This window comes from Mastigoproctus giganteus, chromosome 10 (genome assembly GCF_048544385.1).
Source record: "Mastigoproctus giganteus isolate SK-2022 chromosome 10, ASM4854438v1, whole genome shotgun sequence".
NCBI classification, from domain to species: domain Eukaryota; kingdom Metazoa; phylum Arthropoda; class Arachnida; order Uropygi; family Thelyphonidae; genus Mastigoproctus; species Mastigoproctus giganteus.
In genome coordinates, this window is record NC_143584.1 from 45057670 (window position 1) to 45074976 (window position 17307).

The following is a 17307-nucleotide window of genomic DNA, read 5'->3' on the forward strand; positions in this document are numbered from 1 at the left end:
GCATTTATGCTCAAGGAATGGAGATAATTTACTCAAAGCTCGTCTGATAGAGAGTGCAGGAGGAATGCTGATATCTTCTCTTTGATAGAGAAAACTCATTTTTGGTGTCATTTGTAACTAGTCTTGAGCTCGCTGTCTCTAAATTTAGAAACATATTGTTATAAATTTTTTCTCCTTTAAGCCCCAGGAAAGTGGATTTCTTCTCCAAGATTACCGGCCCAGCCACAAATAGGCAGGGGCAGTGACGCTAGAGAGAGAGCAAGCGATATAAAGGTTAGTTTACTGAAAAACAAAAAAAAAAAAAAGGAAAGCTGGTTTTATTTTCTGAAAGTTACAATTCGTAAGACTAAGATTACCATTAATTAATGGGTACGTAAGAAAACTTGCAACTGAACAAAAATGTATCTTTTAGAAAAACAGTCTAGAAATCACTCACTGAATCGTTTGATCACTATAGCGTTGGGCACCCTGAGCCTGGCGTCTCTTGAGAATATTTTAGGATTCTTCATAAAAAATTTCGAATAGGTTGACTTATTTTGTTTATAAATCATGAATTATTATTATTATTTGCTAACTCGCCTGAAACCTGATGCACTGGGTACATAAACTAACTTGTTTTATTTAGCCAATGTTCCTGTCCACATGCACCAATTATTGAAGAAAAATCTATTTTAAAAACTATTTGAGGCCCCTTTAAGCTTGTCTCTTAAGAGAAAAAATTGTCCAGATATCCCACCACCATTGATCTTCGTTCCTGGCTTTCTTTTGTTGGTTTCTAATAACATTACATTTTCGTTGGTAGCCAGAGAGAATTAATCTCTATGTCTCGCAATGAAATACTGTCTATACTAAGTAGTTGTACACAACTAACAGATGAACAAATTCATAAATGCTTAGCAGATAACTATATAATCCTATATAATTAATTAAAATTTAATAGAAATAAATAAGTTAGTAATTTAAGAAGTTCGCAAGCCACTGATGGTAAAAATAATAATACTTACAGATTAAAGTCTGGTGGCAATGAAATAGCCAAAGTCGATAAAATTTACCGCAGAAAGACGCCAACGAATTGCATAGGGCGATAAAAGTTTATTTATAGCAGTTTCTTTAGTAGTAAATTAATTGACGAAACCCTAGACTGTACTCAACTGTTACCCTTGGACTTTGGCTTATGTTTCGCTTTCTTGGTGTGTTAAGATTGTCAGGGTTCGAAGTTAGAAATAATTTGTCAGTCTGTGAACGATAAATTGAGATATGCTTATGATGACGTGAGGTGAAAAAACGCATGCTCTTAAAGAAAGTTTAAACACCTTTGTTAAATATGTCTGACAAAGCGTTGAATCTTTGGGCTCCAGCCCTGGCGCAACGAATTTTTTTATGTAAAGTTTCTGAGTTTTATTTTCCTTTTGGGCAGCTGCCCCCATAGAGAGGGGAGGGGGGAATTGCGCAAAATAATATAATCCCGAGCTCAGGCCCAGTACAGTAGCAACACAATTTTTGATGATATGGCTGTAATCAAGGCTGGAGTAGCACTTGATCACGCCCGTGAACGGTTTGCACCTATATACATCTTGTACAGAGAGTTATATATTTTGTGGACGCTTGGTGAAAAGCCAATGAACGAATTAACTGTTTAGAGCGGGAAGAGGTATTAAACCTTTTGTGACGTGTGATGCATAATCTTGAAAAGTCTTGTAGCACAAGTCAATCAAAGGGTCTTCTTTAGAAAGTCAAAATGTCCACGTTGTATTGTTAAATATTTTGGATCTTGGAGGTTCTGATTTTATTTAAATCTTTGTTAGGGCAGTGTAAGATGTTATTTTTATTCAGATCTTTTAACTGGAGGGTATTTCAAACTGTAATTTAAAAAAAAAAGAAAAGAAATTTATAAATTTTATTTAAAACGCGATCCAAGCATTCAAAATACACTATAGGAATATAGGAGTAACATCGCATTGTCGACAATTATCTTGAGAAGAACAGCTGCAACGAGGTAGATTAACATTTATATAATTAGAATTTTTATTTTAATAACTGATATCATTCGAACCTGGAATCAATTGTAGCTTACAATTGATTGATTGCACATAATGGAGAAATTAATAGAAAAATAAATTTGATACATAATTTCAAACTGCAAACGCTGGTAAAGGATCGTTTACTATACACTGATACTAATATAGCTAGTTTCAGAATAATTCTTACATAGCATAAACAATAATTCTTATATAAAATACGGTGAAGCATTCAAATACCTTAATATATGTTTTCACCGAAGTCACCATCTTTGTTTCGAACTTCCAAGCACAACACAACTGATGATCATGATGGTTTGGTAAAACCTGTAGAGTATTTTCGAGAAGGCTGTTGTAAGCAGCTGGAGATCGATAGAAAGTCGGATTATTTGATCGTTTGATTCCACCTGATAAATAAAAGTCAACAGGGTTAATTATTTGATAACTGCTGTGGCCAATTTGTTTTATAATACAGTAAAGTGCTGCTATTTGAAAACGAAGGACCATCCTTCAGTTGGTTATTTACGCGAACCAAATAGGTTTTCTGCCACAACGAAACAATGTTGACCTGCTAAGATATATCAGGTCTGTTCAAAGAATGTCCAGTTTCTGCTTGGTTGAGACAGCAGAGCACATTGCGACAAAGCATAACTTGTTTAGACATGTCTAATTTCCACGCAGTGAGCTCGCTTACACTCGCTTACAGCAGTTTGCGAAATACTTCTTGGGGTTACCTGAGAAGCATCCCAGCTACCCATGTGCCTTATGTCTGTAAATTACGAGTGTTCTCTGCTCAGTTTTTTTTTTTTTTTTTTTCAGGACGAAAAATTGAGTTTCTGAGGGGAGGGGGTACTGTGCTAACCTTGTATTAGCCAGACTAACTCAGCTTTCGGCGATTTCAAAATTATCTTTACAGAAATACTCCCTGAGAAAACAATGGGTGGTCATTTTGCGTAGGTGAATGTGGGTTCGATCTTCCGGAGACATGAAGTGAAATATTAGTCAAAGCTGTTATTACGAAGTGTTACAGGGAAGGGCAGGAAGGGTTGTTCACAAAAAAAAAAAAAAAAAACCACAGTGTGTAATCTGCAAACAACGTCTTAGTTATAAAATAGCAATATATATAGAATGATAGCCTAGATAAATAAAATACTAACAACATATCATTTATATTCAAAGTGTTCTTATCTCATTTAGACTGAAATATGTTTTTCTATTTCTGTACCAACGCAAATAACTTTAAACTTGTGCCTTTATTATTATTATTTTTTATTTTGGGGCCTAATTGTTTCCAATCAGCCAGTTCGGCTAACAAAACCTTTTAAATTTACAGAGAATGATGACTGCTTCTTTGAATTCTGTTCCTTCGACTGATCTTCGCAGGGTGAGGTATCTCTAAGAAGGCCGCCTTAGCCGAGTGGTCAAGCACAAGGGTACATAAGTACATGTGCCTTTAATGACCAGGGTTCTAAGCCCGTGATTGCTGAATACGGTGCTATTTTCTGTATTCTCAGAAAATTTATTTTATTTTAAGTTATACTCAATAAGAAGAAGGCACGCGATCCGGCAGAAATGGAGGGAGAGGATATTTTGGTTAACGAAATTTGCATTGGAGAATTTATACAAATAAACCAACTGATTTGTGCTTGAACGTGCCATTGCTACTCAATCAACTTTTCTTGTGTTTGAAATATCTCACAAAAAGAAGCTATTTGTTTCGCCCCTCCCACCAAATTGTGTTTTATAATACACAGCTGTTAAAAAAAACTTTTTGTATTATTCTTGATGTATTTGTTCTGCTAAAGGTATCACAAATTGACGCATCTCTTGGGTGGGTTACTTCATTACTCGTTCATTACTAAAAATATGCAGAAACATAAATAAATAAAAAGAATGACATATATGTTACAGCACAAAATTATTTGTTGCATATTTATAGTTCTTAACAGATTTTGGTAACACATTCCTGCCTCCTTTGAGAGTCTTAAAGTATGATAAAATAACCATAAAAACTTACAAATACAGGGAAAAAATTAGTCACTTTTGATTTTAGGGCATATAACAGATTTAGTTTAGGTCATATAGCAGAAATAAGAGTAACGTTAGCCTATTTTCTCTGTTCACAGCTGTGACTGAATAAGGAAGGGTTTCCACGACGAGAGAATGAGTGCAGAAAAGATATTAGTGAGTGGCAAAAGGCAGGTACAAATTCCTGTGAAAGAAGTAGCTGAATTTGCTTGCGTTTCAGAAAGAACAGTAATAAGAGTTTTTAAGGAATGGTGCGAGTTGAAATCAACGGAAGAATTGGGGTCGAAAGTCTGGGCCAAGTGATCGCTATTAGCGATGAATATTTCGTCTAATAAACGAAAAATGATTTCAAACAAGACGAAAACTGCTGCAAACAGTTAACCAAAGACTTCCTCATTCGATTTCTGAGCGGCTACTCGTATCCAGAATTGCCTAATATGAATATCTCGAGTATGGTTTCCAAAAAAGACCAATTTAACAGCTGCGCAAAAAACAGCAAGCTAACATGGACTTAAAAGGCATAAAAAGTGGACTCTTTATGATTGTAAAGTTGTGATGCTGTCAGAAAAATCCAAAAATCCAGATTTTGTATGTACTCTAACCAGGAAACAAGTCTACAGGACAAGCGATGGACATTTCATCCGAATTGTGTGAAAAGTGTCGTACAAGCTGGTGGTGGATCCGTGATGTTTTGGGGATGTTTTAAGTTGGTTCTTTATTTAAAATACCAATTAGGATTAATCAGACTGGCTATACAAATATCACGTTGTGCCTTTTGCTGAATATTTGAGGGACACTCCACTGTTCTATATTTTACACTGTCCGGTTCCCAGGGCCACTACTGTTTTAAACTGGCACTGGAGCAGGAGGGAATGGTAGGTGATTTAAATTGGCCAGCAGGTCATCATATTTAAGTTGCATAGATAACGTATGGGAATATCATGAACCGGAAAACTCAACCGCATACACAAAAGCTGAATGAATTATGGGGACAACTATTTTCAGGTATAAACTGTTTAAGAAGTTTAATTGAATTCCTTAACAACGAGAATTCATTAAAGGATTCGCGGTAAAGGATTGTTTGTTTGTCTGTTTGGGGATTTATTAGGCCCATCGGCAACTATGACCATAGTGTGTCATACATATGGTGAGTATGTATGATGTTTTTTCTCAGACAGAGATAATTGTGAAAAATAGTACGAGAAAGAGTTTTTAACTAACTAAAGGAGGTGATATACGTTAATCATTTTGAGAAAGGTAAAAATGCTTGAGACATTTGTTTTATTGTTCAAAAGTGAAGCAAGTGTAAGAGGATATTCTGTTGTGGCTGGAGTGCAAAGATTCTGACGTTCTCTTGTATATTTTGTGCATTCAACAAGTGTTTCACTGAAAGCATTGTGTTACAATAATGACACTGAGGGGGTATTTCCCTCTTAAAAGATAACCATGAGTGATATTTGTGTGACCTATTCGCAGACGAGCCAATATTACTTCCTGTTGTAGGATTGAACTGAAGCTGGAAGGTTTGGCTTCATATTTCGAAGCTTATTGTTAGGTTGGTTTTCCCATGATAACTGCCATTGGCACACGCATTTTTCTTGGATTATTGGTCTATAGTCTTGATGAGTACTTTCCACTTGTTGTCGGGTGGTAGGTGAGCCGATCTGGCAGCATTGTCCGCTAGTTCATTTCCAAGAATTGCCATGTTCTGGGACCTAGCAGAAGTATATGTTTTTCCCAAGTTATGATAAGATATGTAAAGAGCTGACTATTCCTTTCACGACTGGGTGGGTAATGTTCATGGTGTTTTTTAGTGCTTGAAGTGCACTTAAAGAATCTGTGAAAATTATGCTGTTGTTAATATCAGATGACGGAAAATATACTGAATTCACGTGACAACTGATAAGCTAATGTGATGTTTGGAAAAACTGCGGTGATTCGAACGTGGACTTCATTCTTTGATCCATCAGTAGGTACTATGACAAAGTTGGGAAACTAATCCACTACTTCATGGTATAGTTGCAAGAAGTTCTCTATGCAATGTAGATTTATTCCGTTCATGTAGATGTAAGTCACATGAAGGTGGAATGATGTTCCAAGGAGCAAGAGAGAATGGGAAGGAATGCGCCACATTGTCTAAGGTTAAATTTAGTTTTTCTAAGAGGCGTTTTATTCTCATACCTAAAGGACGGTTAGCATTAGGGCGGTTTTTGTATAACCTGCTGTGCTGTTGTGTGAAAAGTATCTGCCAGTTTGGGTGTTGTGGCATAGATCTAATTTTATATGCACAACGTAGTATCAGTTGTTGTCGTCTGATTGAGACGCGGTAAAGGGGAGGTTAGGTTATACATTATTAATTGAAAAATTACACAGGTGATTAATTTTTGTCAGGTGGCTACATGTAATTTGTCGACTAAAATGTGATTAAAATCTGCATAAGAAATGGAAAGAGTCAGGCGCTGTACAAGATCGGATTGCCTTCTCCAGAGCAAGGGCAGTGTTCAACCGCCAGAAATCATCTGCAATCAAAAAACATCTAAAAGCAACCCTACAAAAAGGCAAACCATTTTACGACTCTCGGCATACAGGAATCCCTAAAACCCTGGATTTTTAACTGTGGATGGACCACATTGCACGGTTCTCGAACAAGGTGGCCCCGACATATCCCGCCAACTTACCTGTCAACAACATCCCAACGGATATGCTCGCCACCGTTAGCATCACCAGGAAGCAGCTTATAACTGCTATAAATGGATTGCCACCCACCGCAACTGCAGCCCTGACCTTGTGCCACAATTCATGATCAAGTGTCTCAGCACGTTTATCATCGATCCACTACTCTCAATTTTTAACCGTATCTTAACGCAGCACTACTTTCCCCCTCTCTGGAACAGATATGCTGTGAGACCACATCCTAAATGCCAATCTGCATCCCTCATTAAACAGTTCAGGCCAATCTCTCGCTCTTCCAGCCTCTTGAAACTTATGGAGAAGGCATTACTTTCAACCATCACCAATCAAATCATGCCTCACAAACCCCCACAAATTCACTATGCCATTCCCGGAAGATCCACCGTCACCAATTTAACTTCCATAACCAGCACCATTCTCAGTGCACTAGAAACCAAAGCAGAATTTGCTGTTACGTATGTCGACCTGGAAGCTGCCTTCGACTCAATCAGCATTCCCTCACTCGTTCACCTCCTAGAAAATTACTTCCATATAAAAGGTGACTTGTTGTGGTTTTTCACAACCCTGCTATCAGACAGAATCATTGTTCTTACAGCGGATCAAGATATAATCTCAAGAAAAATCACTGCAGCAGTTCCCCAAGGCGGAGTCCTCTCCGGAGCATTATTTACTGCACTCATTATTCCGTTTGTTCAAAAGAGAGAAGACATAATCTGCTATGCTGACGATATTAAGTTACACACCCAGATTAACCCGGGGGAACATATCTCAAAAATTAATGAAAAGATCAATAAAAAGCTACACGACTTAGAATCCTATCTCCATCAATTTGGACTACTTATTAATCCTGCAAAATCAGCCCAAATTGTCTTTTCGTTGAAGCACCAACCCACTGAAGTCCAAGTTTCTCTAAATGGCGTTTTCCTTCCAGTGGTAAATACACATACAGACTTGGGAGTAGTTTTCGATTGCAAACTGACCTTCAAGCCCAACATTGACAAGCTCATAACAAAATTCTGCAAAATTCGGTGGATTACCAAACAACAACTACTTCACGTTAAGGATCTGGATGTGACTCGGCGGTACGTATACACCTCTGTATACTCCGTCGTGTTATACGCCTCAGAAATATGGGCATCTGCAGCCCCCACGAATATCAAGCGTGTGTACTCCTCCGAATACTGGCTCCTTCGTTGGGTCACACATAAACATCATCGTCCACCCCAGCAAAGAACAACTGCGATGGCAACCGCACTGAACTTTGCCCGACTGCCAAATCTTATAATGGAAAGACGCCTCACCCTAACTGTCAAAATGACCACTGGAATAATCTCGGAGCCAAACATATGGGAACTGTGCAGCTGGGGGATCCCTCAACCCGGACTGAGATCAGCTCCAACACTTATAGCCAACCATAACAGACTAGCCCTTAGCGACCGCTTTCTCCCCAAGCAGATGCTTATCACAGTCCAAGCAATCGAAGGTGACCTCTACAAATTTGTCAAGGACCGCAAATACCGGAGGGAGATTCTTGATGACCTACACTCAACCAGGCAAACTGCACAGTAATGTCGCAGTATAATAAATTTAAATAGGTTATCTGTATAATATTGTATATAATGTCAAAAATACTGTATAACATTTTTATGAATATTGTGAATAATTTAAGTGAAACGTGACAAATGGGCCTGGAGTACTGGGGTCCATAGTTTAATAATTTCAAATAGATATTTACAGTATACCCAGTTATAAAATATAAGTACAAATTCAGTAGCTTTCGGAACACGTGTCCCTTTATCAACTGACAAATTTGAATACATTACAAGCAAAGTGTGGCACGTTACTGAATTTGTACTTATATTTTATAACTGGGTATACTGTAAATATCTATTTGAAATTATTAAGTGAAACGTATTATATTGTTGGCCCTGGGGGATGAACCCGAACTTCGATGTGGGCCCCGTCCTCAAGGCCTTTGGACACCAGCCAATATGAGGCCCCTGGCATTCCTGCCGTGAAAGGTAAATTGTATACATCCTTTGTACACAATAAAGATTATATTTATAATATATCCTACCATTTAAGAAATAAAATTTTAACCTAAAGAATGAGGAGCGCCATTTTCAATGTTTTCCATTGAGATAATACTATGTAATACTTACAAAAATAATAATAATACCTTCCAAGCTTAATATAAACAATTTCGTTTGCAAATATGCGTTCAGAACATATGTGATGAACGAATATCGTTTATTTTGCCACCACAAATTTTTAGTGGCGGATCCTGAACTGCTTTTATGGAGAAATATTAACAAAAATGCCATATTACAAGTTACAATATGTAAACGACTCGTTCAAATTTAAGTTTTTATAGAGATTCTATGAGAAACCATTGCTTAGATTATATAATCTTTTATCTATTATGATATAAACAGTGCGTTAAGAAAAGGAATGTTTCTTTATGCTTCAGATTACTTTGTTATAATCCGAATAAAACATTTGCTATTTTTTGACTGTTTGATATTTGAGCGAGTTCCCCTACCCTGAATTATGTATCATAGTAGCATAATAATGTTTATAACGTCGTGACCTTGTCGGGGAAGTCATTCTCTTTCTATTTGCACCAAATAACTATTAAAGAACATTTCCTGAGTTTTCTAAATGTATATTCTTACCTGATGGTAAGAAGCAGGATTCTCGAATAAAAATAACACCGTTGTTCTTCAACCACCTTAACGCCTTTGTTAATAACTGTTCACATTCTTCTTTATTCAGGTACATCAGAAGCCAGTTGCTAAACACTATGTCGAATCTGTAAAAATTTTGATAAAGTTCTTAATTGACAAATTTTAAAAATAACACACACCAATTAGAGTTCCTTCAATCTTTTTCAAAAACGTTTCCAATACTTAATGATTATTTCGATTGTTGGTATCTTTTTTGACAACAAAAACAGAAATAAATTTAAAAAAAAAAAGGTTGAACTTTAAATTATTGCTATTCTGATTGGTTACACTACTCAATATATATATTTTTTCTTTAAAGTTGTAAACACACTTCCTAAACCAGTTTCGTGCGTTGAAATGAGCGCATAAAACTGGTTTAGGAAAGGGTTTGCAGCAAGAATAATGGAATTCTGCACGTATTCCATTGACGAGCTCTGTATTGAATTGCTTGGAGCAGTATCTCCTTGTCATAGTATGTCTACTTTTGATGAACAAGGTCGGAAATGGGAGTGGATGACTTTAAGTTCCCGTGTTGAAGGAAAATAGCTTTCAAATTTCCTTGTGAGGGAGTATGAAGAGGCACCATTTACATGTGACGTGCATCTGCGAAAATTTCGTAAAAACTCCACTGATGAACCATGACAACCGTTTAGTGACCGTTTACTGTGAAGGATGTGGTTTTAAGTGCAATGGCTACTTAGACCATATTGCACTTATGAAAGTGGTTCATACTGTCTGTGTTGGTTGATTTAGAAGAAGTTAAAAACGGCTATACAGTCCTATTCGTTTTAGGAAGGAGAAGAATTCATTCTGTGAGATTTGGTTTTTCACATATGTTATGGCTAAGCAACAAAGGTTCCTTTAAACTTGACAGAGAACTGAATGACACTAGTCGAGAAATATTATATAGAATGCATTCGAGAATTATGTATTTGACTGTGAGTGGTGTACGACAGTGATTACACTGAGAAGCGTCATTCCCTGACAAAAGGAACAGATGGGTTAAATGCGTATGGCTGATTCTGGCTCTGGATAGAATTACTTCTTCTTGTCTGTTTGTAATGAGGCTGGAAGCCCATAATTTTGGTAAAGGTTTTATTTGGAGTAGTTTATTATGAAATTGTGTTTGCCACTGAAGAGTCCATTGATCTTTACATATTCATTTTATAATCTGTGACCGGTACTAGGGAATTCGTTGGGGCTGAGCTGGATGGATTTTTGGCAGCATCATCTGCAGTTTCATTCCCTGGTATTCCGGTATGGCCTGGGATCCAGCGGAAGATAATCTTTTGCTGATGCTCTCTAAGACGTATCAGTTGTGTTTGTGAAGGATGTCGCCAAAACTTGATTTCTTCTCCAAGTAGGACACTGATATTTTTTTAACCAAGTGTTTCTACTTTAGTCTCGAGGCGAGAAAGTCAGCTTTATTTTTTATTATTATTATTTTTTTTTTTTGTTAGTTGTTGGTGCATCGGCTTCTGTGGCCATAATGCACCTTCAAAAGTTTTTGTATTTTACTCTAATCTAAGCCCTAGGCGGGATTCGAACCAGCGACCTTTGGGTTGCTAGGCAGGCACTTTACCCACCTGGCTAGCCCGGTCGGCAAAGTTAGCTTTATCTTTGGGAGGGCTTGATCTTTAACAAGTTCATTCAACTGATCTTGGGTAAACAGCTCCGGTTGTGACGCCTCTTCTTAGGGTGTGCACTCATGATCGGCTGAAGTACTCAGGTCTCCATCAATCGCACCTTCATCACATTCCATTTCGTCTTGTAAAGAATATGGTCTATGCTGTGGAGGTACCTGAATTAGCACACTGTCATCGTGAGGAATTTGGCTCATCGTTGCATCCGGGTTCGGATAAACAATCTTGTGCTCGTTCTTCGCTAAGAATCCAGTTATACACTGGTGTGCAAAACTGAAGGACCAACAATATTTCTACAGGCTACAACCACAAAAATCAAACGAAACAGCCTGTAGCGATTTGCATAACTGTGTCCATTCAGTAGAAAGTTACTGCACATACAAAAATTTGAATCGTGATGAGAGCGCTCACATAAACAGATAAAAGCAGCAGTTCAGCAGTTATGTGCAAATTACCGAATAGTTAGCACGATTGTTGCAGACGTTCGATTGGTTTCATACAGTGCTACAGACAACGAAATGGCCAGTAGACAACATCAGGATGACTTTACCTGGGGTCGAATAATTGGGAAGCTCGAAGTGTGGCTGCAGAGTTCCGTATCGCCCATAGCATCGTCTCACGTGCGTGGTTGGCTTCAGAACGACAGGTACAGCTGTTCGAAGGACCAGTGGTGGTCGTCCACGAAAAACAACGCCCAATGATGACCGCTTTATACTCCTACAGGCCAAGAGGGACCGACACCAGACAGCGGGATCCATTGCAAACCATCTGCATAGGAGTACAGGGTATCGCGGTTTACTGTGGCCACGCGACTCCACAAAGGTGGACTGTTTGCCCGACAGCCCGTATGCTGTGTCCCTTTAATACCTGCCCATCGTAGACACCGTTTACAGTGGTGCATCGAACACAAGGACTGGACAGCAGCGCAATGGGGTAAGGTACTATTTACTGATGAGAGTAGATTCAGTCTCAGCAGCGATTCTGGACGTTAGCTAATCTGGCGAGAGGTTGTCACACAGTAACACCCCGCAAACATCACTGAAAGGGATCGATATGGCGGTCGAGGTGTTCTCGTCTGGTGAGGCGTTATCTTGGATGGACGTACACAACTCCAGATACTGGAAGGCGGTACTGTACTGAGGTAATCCTTCCCCATGTGAGTCTGTTCCGAGGTGCCATTGGCCCTGAGTTCGTGTTTATGGATGATAACGCCACACCCCATCGCACTGCAGCTGTTGATATGCTTTTGGAAAGTGAGGACATTGTTCGTATGGATTGGCTTGCCCGTTCCATGATCTAAATCCCATCGAACACATATGGGACTCTCTGGGGAGACGCTTAGCGGCATGTCCACACCCACCAGAAAATGTTCACCAGCTGAAGATGGCGCTGACAGAGGAATGGACGATGTTACCGCAAGAACTTATCAACAACATTGTTCTAAGTATAAACAGGCGGTGCACGGCCTGCATCGACATTAGGGGCGACCATATCTCCTACTGAGGACCACCTCTTCCCTTTGTTCCATCTTTGGCAGTGATGCATCTGTATCATGGCAGACAGTGCTATGTTGTCATTTTTGAATAAAGTCCCTCTGTACCGTTTTGTTTCCGTGTTGTGTCGGTGTTGTTTCCTTCATCATTTCTGTACCTCACGAGGTTCCTTTGGTATGCTTTTCCCATATCCAGGCCACTCCTATGAGAAGCTACAGGTGAAAACCTGACTGGTCCTTACGTTTCACACACCAGTGTATTCACATTACAAAAGTAATAATCACCATTGCTCTTTTTGCTCCCTATGTATCATGGTATCGACCTTTTCCCTTTTATTCAAACAGTCATTCGAACAGATGGTACAGATATTATGTGGTGCCCACGCCTTATTCTGATCATTTAGAAGATAGCCAAATTATAACTGGTAAAGTTTTCAAATGTCCGTCGTCATTGTGAGCCATTGTGATTTAGTTGAGAAAGAGTCACACAGCAGAATTTATTGGGGTGATTTTTACACTTTCGAGGTAATACGATAAGTGTATTTTAGTAATTCACCGATCTTCTCAGAAGCAATTTATAAACAAATAATTAAAATTATGAAATAACAAGAATATAGATATATTCGAAAAATTACATAAATATGAATGTGTAAAAAATAATGATAAATAATAATTATATTCATGTAGGTTGGCTGAATAACTACGTGAGTGCTAAGACCATTCTTACCACGTTCGTGTAATTGGTCTAAACACGAAAACTGGACGTGCTAGAGAGAAGCCCGAAAATAAATTTGGATCTGCATCCAAATATCTACCTGGACCACACATTTATTTTTCCCAGAACATGGGCATATCGTCCATGTTCTGGGAAATATCTCAGTATTAGGTAGCTTTAAATTCTTGCTTCGAATCTATTCTAGGCATTTGTAAACAAGCTCTTTAGAAATACGATAATCTGTTAAAATGTTTTAAAATTTAATATTGCTCAAATATTTTTAAGCACTGTTTAAAAGTGGCAACGTTAAAGAATTTGCACCTCAGAACAACAGCCACAAATAATAGCTTTGCATTAGACAAGTTAAATGCGATGGTGAAGTTGCCAGACCACCAGGTCCGCCACCGCGAGGAAGGAATGAAAGGTCAGGGGCCGTTTGACATCGTTATCAAACAGCACCGTGGGCTTGTTTGACTTCCTTTTCGAATAAAATACAAACAGCACCTCTATCAAGAGTAGATGCCTTGATTAAGTCAAAATATAAAAGAAACGTATCTCTTAAAAAGCAGAAAACGACGAAACATCAGAGCTAAAACACAAATAGTACAACTTACATGAACAGAACCGTGCTAAGATGAAAACCTGGAAGTGATCGCTCCCGGGCACCATCTGTCAAGGGCGATTATTTGAAAGAAAATGTCGAATGGATGTCGGATATTATATGAAAGAAAATTCTTCCATTTTGCAGGTGGGGAAAGAAATTTATTTATTCAAAATGTTCTTGGTCAGTTAAATACAGCAAAAAAGTTCAGTGGTAAATGGGGTGGTCTCACCTTTTAGGATTAAAGTTCAGTTTAACGACATCAGCACAGATGAAGTCAATGTTTTTCATGTGTCTATGACGGTTTTCATTTTCTTGGATATAGTTCTCCATGAAATCTATAGCTGTCACGTGGTGGGCTGCAGTCGCCAACGGCCCCGTAAAGCGTCTACAAAAATAAATAAATAAAAAATACGTATTGTAACTGACGGTTCTCTGAAATACATTTTAGTAAACAATAAAAAAAAAAAAAAAACAAACACTGAGAAACTCTGGGATGTTGGTCATCATTGTAATAAGCATTCAGGAAGCGTCGAAAGCGAACGCTCCCCCCCACCCCCTTCCTTGGGGTTGTACGTGTAAAGCGCGTTCCAGTGCAAAGTGCATGACGGGCCCCTTGTAGGATGAATTTTTGACGATTATTAGAAATGGATTTCAATTACTCAAAAACATATAATATTAATGTCGCAGCCATTGAAAGATTCAAGTCTCACTAAAATATTAAAGTATCATTGAAAAAAAAAAAAAAAACAGAAGTGCAGGATGACTGTGTCCTTATATGAAGTGAGCACTTCCTCTGTACGGTATCTGGGCAGACCTACACTGTCATAATATGATTGCAGGCTTAATTGATATTATTTGTTTTTATATTCTATCAGTGCATCTAATTTTTCCATTGAGAATATACAGTTTGGTTCTTATCTCATTTTCTGGAATTTAACTTTTTAATATTATTTTTTCAGGGTTTCTCAGGATTGTTTTTTTTTTTTTTTTGGCTGGTGCAGTGAAAAGCTCAGGCTTCCTTGCACCATATGGCTAGTAACAATAATAACTCCAACACCTCAAAATTACAGTGCTCTTTATTATTTTATGTAAACACCAATGAGAATATTTTAATTAAAAAAATAACTTCAAAAATCTGATAACACTTTTATTTTTAATAAAAACTTTCATTTTGCAAATCCAGTACCATTTAATTTAAGTTATTTATTATAGTAAAATGAACTACACCATCTTTTAAAAAGATATTTTATGAAATATTAAACGCCTCACTTGTAAACTTATTGACCATTCTTCGTCCAATATGAATCCTTTGAGCCAACTCTATTTTTATGCATTTTTTTACTTTAAAAACGCTTTTATTGGCGTTATTAAAATTTTGTAACGAAAAACCGTCATGAGAAAAGCGTTACGAAAATTTATTCCAGTTTAATTTATCTTCTACTGGACCAAATTTAATGAAATTTTGCACAGAGCTTCATCATAGCTCTATACTAGAGGAAAAACTTTAAAACCTATGAAAATTGCAGTAGTTTATCCAGGATAGTGGAAAATATGAACGTGTGATGTAGGAAATAAACAGGACAATGTGGACGTATAGCATATCGTTGGAAAACAATGGTTGAGAATGTCAACCATTCTCATTCAACGATTCATTCGATAATATTTTAAATACAGTTATAAAGTAATTCATAATTTAGTTAATTTAATAACGCATACCCAATTCCTGCTCCCAATTCCAGTACTGTCTTTCCTGATACATCTGGAAGAAGATTCAGAATTTCTTTCCTTTCTTCAACGTCGAGAAGAGTTGCATGGGGATCTAGCATCATACTCTCTATACTTGGAATAAAGTTTTTCCAATATTCTTGCATTATTATTCGAGTTGATTCTATAAAATTAAATGTAAGGATTATATATGCAGTAATAATTAAGAGCATGAAATAATTTGATGCACTAAATATGAACAAAGAAGTAAATTTCATTTGCAAATAAAAATACACCTTATGATGCACTCTTAATATTTCAGACCAGTTTTATTTTTGTTCTGTTAGCTGTTATTGGAGTAGAGTTTTAGGAGAATCAGCGACTAAGGCCATATTGCTCAGTATGTACTGTCTTTAAATTACATGTGTTTTGATGTCAATTTTCCGTTTTGCTAGATGAAAATCCCGAATTTCCAAGAGAAAAACCATGCTACCCTCGTCTGACTAACTCAGTCACGTTGTGAAAAAGGCTCATAAAGATTCCTCCCGGGACTCGAACTCAGGTCTTTTCCACATGTGTGGAGAGGACAGCGATCCAACCTATTGTGCTACCCAAGAGGACATGAACCTTCTAAGTTTTTTTATTATGTATTATCTACGTCTATATAAAAATAAAATATAAAATTCATTTAAATATTTTTCGTTTATACTTCACTCTGATTTCAAAAGATTAGAAAAGAACCCAACTTCATCGTTTGTAGCTTATACGCGTACAACAGTTATCGAGCAGATATTTCCGGAAGTCACAATCTAAATCGTTAGTACATAACAGATTGTGATATGGAAGAAACCTATCCATCACAACGAGTCTCTGTTTGTTCACTGTAAGTGACAGATCTAAGGCGGAAATGAGGGCCTATCCAAACACAAATGCTTCTGGGTTCAGTGATTTCTTCTGAGAACATTTTTTTGGACGTTAGTCTGCATTCATGAATCAGAGAAGGGAGCCTCTAACCTTAACGTTAATGTATCACGTTAATAAAATCACGTTATCACGTATCACGTTAATAAAATCACATTATCACGTTAATAAAATGTGATAAATTCACCGTTAATAATTTCATGACGTTGTTAACAACGTCGTTAATAACTTTTTGAATAACGTCGTTAACAACGTTAATAACAAAGTTAATTTCGATTAACGTAATTAACGACGTTAACACTTGTTTTGTTTTACCCGTAACGTCGTAAACGACTACGTACCATTGTATTCCCTGTTTGCAGATGCACACTACGAAGAACTCGTTCCACTCATTGCACAGCAAATTCAGGAATATGAGAATGAATTCAGCAGTGGTAATGGTTCCATGTTCTAGAAACACCATTGTTAATGTCGTTAACAACCATAACAGTAACCGTAAATATACAGGTTATTCTCTTGAAACATGTTATTAACGATGTTAATAAGTGAATTCATTCATTCTCATGTTTCTAAAACCATTTTTGTAGAATCCAGGCCTTGTACTTACCACATTTTCCTATTGGAAGGACGCAACAGGAAAATGTTTGGGATCAGAAATATCCAGGTTATCCAGAAATTGTTGCCGATCAGACAGATAAATATACTGCAGCTATGGAGGGATGTAGCTAGTTAGAAACACTTCGTAGATAACTTGTAGCAACCAAA

The 17307-nt window shown here is 37.4% G+C and overlaps 1 protein-coding gene across 1 annotated transcript in view; it reads right to left on the bottom strand.

Moving 5' to 3' along the window:
* Positions 1-17005, bottom strand: part of LOC150079009 (uncharacterized) — a 143891-nt gene extending 126886 nt beyond the window's left edge. Inside the window, exons 1-5 of the mRNA XM_090382922.1 lie at positions 16858-17005; positions 15634-15805; positions 14147-14302; positions 9413-9549; positions 2259-2425 (exon numbers count right to left, since the gene is read on the bottom strand). Of these exons, the coding sequence (XP_090239048.1) occupies positions 2259-2425; positions 9413-9549; positions 14147-14302; positions 15634-15805; positions 16858-17005 (780 nt within the window). The remainder of the gene's footprint in view (positions 1-2258; positions 2426-9412; positions 9550-14146; positions 14303-15633; positions 15806-16857) is intronic.
* Positions 17006-17307: the final 302 nt, after the last annotated feature.